Source organism: Triticum aestivum, chromosome 2B, assembly GCF_018294505.1.
Source record: "Triticum aestivum cultivar Chinese Spring chromosome 2B, IWGSC CS RefSeq v2.1, whole genome shotgun sequence".
Classification (NCBI taxonomy): Eukaryota; Viridiplantae; Streptophyta; class Magnoliopsida; order Poales; family Poaceae; genus Triticum; species Triticum aestivum.
Window position 1 is genome coordinate 413,261,341 of NC_057798.1, and position 3,582 is coordinate 413,264,922.

Sequence of the window (3,582 nt, forward strand, 5' to 3'; positions counted from 1 at the left end):
CCCTAAGAATCCACCGTAGATCTCAGCTTACTGGATGGAGCGTGAGTTTTCTGGTATGTATCGTTGCCAATGCTAACGGGCTAGCAGAAACTAGCACCCGCCCCGTTTGCCATTGCTTCTAATTTATTTAATTTATTTATTAGGTGCTTATCCCGTCGTTTCTGTTGTTATCCCAAATTTTGAATTAGGCTAATAACCGACCAAGACTATTTCCTACGCAAAGCCATCCTTATCCAGATATTAAGAACCTAGGTTGTTGTTGTAAGCGCTAACAAACTTTTTAGTATCTGCCAGGCTGTTTCTTTCATTGCCGGCTGGCGCCCGTGGATCGGCGCCGTCGCAAGTATTTTCCTGCCGCCGGCAAGACGGTGAAGAGAAGGGCTGGCCAACGATGGTCCGATCTGGTACGTGATGAGACAAGAGTTCCTACGTCCATGCAACTACTAATCCTTCTTATACATCGGCCTACAATGACTCGAAGCCTCATGCGTACACTGAGTTTTGTTTATCCCGTTGTAGGTATGGGCAAGCCCGGCGGTAGCGGTAGCAACTCCAAATCTGCATTTAGTCGAGCTCTTTCGAAAGTACGTACTAATAGGCAAGAACAGGGGTCTGCCAAGAAAGCTTCCGGTGGCTCTCGCTCAAAGAAACGGAGCTCCGTCAAGAAGAAACCATGGAAGGACAAGTTGTACACCAGGTGTGCTCCTTCTATCATTGTAGATCTCTTGGAAGACCTAGGTGAGCAGCAGAGAAGGCTTGTAGAAGAGATGGGTTTTCAGGGATTATATAGTCTGAAGCTACACAAGCTGAATAAACCGAACATACATACTACATACATACTACATAAACCGAACACTATTCTGGTATCTCCCTGAACCCGAACTGCACCATAACCTGCACGCAAAGTTATTCCACCCAGTTAACATAATGTGAAACAAAAAACAATAAGCGTCACAAGTTTGCTCACAATCAATACTACCCACCTTCAATATGTGCCGGCATAGTATTCCCAAGTGCTCAAGCAGTTTGCAGACACAAGAAAATTCTCGCTCACCGATATTTGCATACACATCATACTCTCTCCTGCCCCAGCTATCCTTTTCTTCGCCCATATGTATCACCATAAAATGATGTTCATCCATCGATGGTCTTATATCATACGAGACACTCCACACAAATTGTTCCTTGAACTTTTTGTAAGCGCCTCTTGTGTAAACACATGCAGCATGTTTTTCCAAAGGCGACTTCGTTGCTGTAATCACCTTGTCCTTCAATACCAAAAGTATACAATTCATTGTAAATCAGGAGTAATACTCATTCAAGCTTATTTTAAATCAACTCTACACATATTTAAAAACTTACATCAGATGTGTGAAACTCCTCCGCGTCTTCCTCCTGAATTCTATCATAAAAGAAACTTTCATACTTTCTAACAAGCACATTCATTGGGGAAGATGGCCTCACATACTTTTTCAGAACATGATTCATGCTCTCACTTCTCTGAGTGGTCGACATTTTAGCAAAAAAATAAGACTTGAAGTAAACAGGAGCCCACTTCTCCTTAATATCCCACATCCGTTTCAAGTACACACTGTCCTCTAGATTATACCTCTTGATTAAATCAGTCCATCCTTTTTCAAACTCGTCTATTGTCTGCGGTTCATTCAGAACTCTATGAAACTCATCCTTGAATGTGCTCCTCTTGCTATATATGTTTCCAAGGTTCTCTTTAGCGTTCTTCAAAATATGCCACTTGCAAACTCTGTGATACGCACCAGGCCACACAGCTTTGATCGCCGCTTCCATCTGATAGCAGTTATCTGAATAAACAACTTCATAATCAGTTAAAGATACAAAATAAAAACTATAACAGAAGATACTTCCATCTGTTTTTCGGAATTAATTTAAAATACCTGTGAGAATTGCCGCTGGTTTCTTCCCATGCATCGCCTTACTAAAAGCGCGGAACAACCATTTGAAAGATTCCACTGTTTCCTCTCTCATCATTGCACAACCAAATACTACAGTTTGGCAATGATTATTCACCCCAACAAAAACACCAAGAGGCATGTTATACATATTTGTCTGATATGTTGTATCAAACGTAACAACATCACCAAAGTGCTCAAAACTAAGTCTCGACAGTGCATGCGACCAAAATAGATTTTTAATCCTACCAGCCCCATCTGTCTGCATGGTGTAATACAAGTTCTTGCTCCGACTCTGCAGCTCTTGAAAGTACTCCAAGGTTTTCTCAATATCATCCGCACACTCATCTCTCCGAATAGAATAGGCCAATCTGTTCACCGCCCTTCTTGTAAAAGGCGCCAAACCAGGGCCTCCATGCATTCCTGAAAGCAATCCGTACATGCCCGTCGGGAGCATCCCATTGTCTACCAAACCTTGCACGATACTCTTCGTGGCCATCATCAATATAGTTGTAATGCTTACTTTTTTTAAGTTCGTGGTTATGAACACTGACAAATTTTGTCACCATCCATTGTTGCCTCTCTGAAAAACGGTTAAGCCTAATCATAGCTTTGCAACCAATCCTAGTTGATGCACCTTTCATACTTTTGTCTATCCCCTGTTCAATATGAAAGATGCAAATGAATAAACAGAGGCATCTGTACTCAATCTACAGGTACAAATTTTACACACGCACCTGGCGTACACAGCAGAACTCTTGCATGCTTTTCACACCTCCATTCCTATCTCTTTTCTTGTGACGCCTAATACCGAAACCATGGAATCGAGCATAAAGATTATAAAATGCAAACCCATCTGTGTCTTCCTTGAATAATTGCCCTAATTTGGGCACTACTGCTGATGGTTGATAAAAGCAACTAGGAATGGGAGCATCAGCAACTTCATTATCAACTATCACCCTACATAGAAACCACGATCATCACTACTAGCAGGATTATTCATGACTACCAAAATAAAATATTAGTTTCCGTACAAGGATTACCTCTCGAGTGGAATTTTCTCTAGGCCATCTTCTGCGCCCGTGTTCTGCTCCTGCTGAATGATACGTACGACAGCCCTGCCACCATCTGCGTCCATCCCTCCACCGGCGACCGTGCTGCTGGTTTCCCCAGCCACCATGCTCGGCTGTTTCTCGGTTCCTAATGCGACGTCACTCATCGGATCTGGATCCATGAAACCTTCCCAAGCAACTGAGTCTACAAGACACTTTCTGCAAGCAACGGAATGGCTAGAAACGCGAGTTTGTTAGCGCACACCAACACAGAAGCACTACTAACTACTTCCCTTAATTACGCGCCTGGCAGCTCGCCAGGATAAACATCCCACAAAATTCTCAGCGTGCGGCCCCTACATGCATGGGTGGCCACCAGCCTCAACTACCCTGAAATTTCTCAATAGGATGCCACTCCGTGCGTGCCACAACTAACTTGAGAAGAATTCCCTCAAAAAAAACCTGAAAAGAATTCTCAGCTAGTGCGACGAATTAAACTACACACTTCCAAACACCTTGATTCTTACACATACATACTACATACTACATACACCTCCAGATACAAAATACTACATACTTCGTACTCAAACAGAAACAGCCGA

General features: G+C 42.9%; 1 protein-coding gene across 2 annotated transcripts; it reads right to left on the reverse strand.

Annotated features, from left to right (window-relative positions):
* Positions 1-551: 551 nt before the first annotated feature.
* LOC123041306 (protein FAR1-RELATED SEQUENCE 5-like) lies at positions 552-3,157 on the reverse strand. Of its 2 annotated transcripts, XM_044463947.1 has the most exons (6): positions 2,972-3,157; positions 2,666-2,888; positions 1,914-2,587; positions 1,363-1,820; positions 984-1,268; positions 552-894 (listed from the first exon to the last, which is right to left on the reverse strand). In XM_044463947.1, the coding sequence occupies exons 3-6, from the start codon at positions 2,428-2,430 to the stop codon at positions 856-858; spliced, it is 1,299 nt and encodes a 432-aa protein (XP_044319882.1). In that variant the 5' UTR covers positions 2,431-2,587; positions 2,666-2,888; positions 2,972-3,157; the 3' UTR covers positions 552-855. The 2 variants fall into 2 exon arrangements, with proteins under 2 accessions (XP_044319882.1, XP_044319881.1); XM_044463946.1 differs by having other exon boundaries at positions 840-1,268.
* Positions 3,158-3,582: the final 425 nt, after the last annotated feature.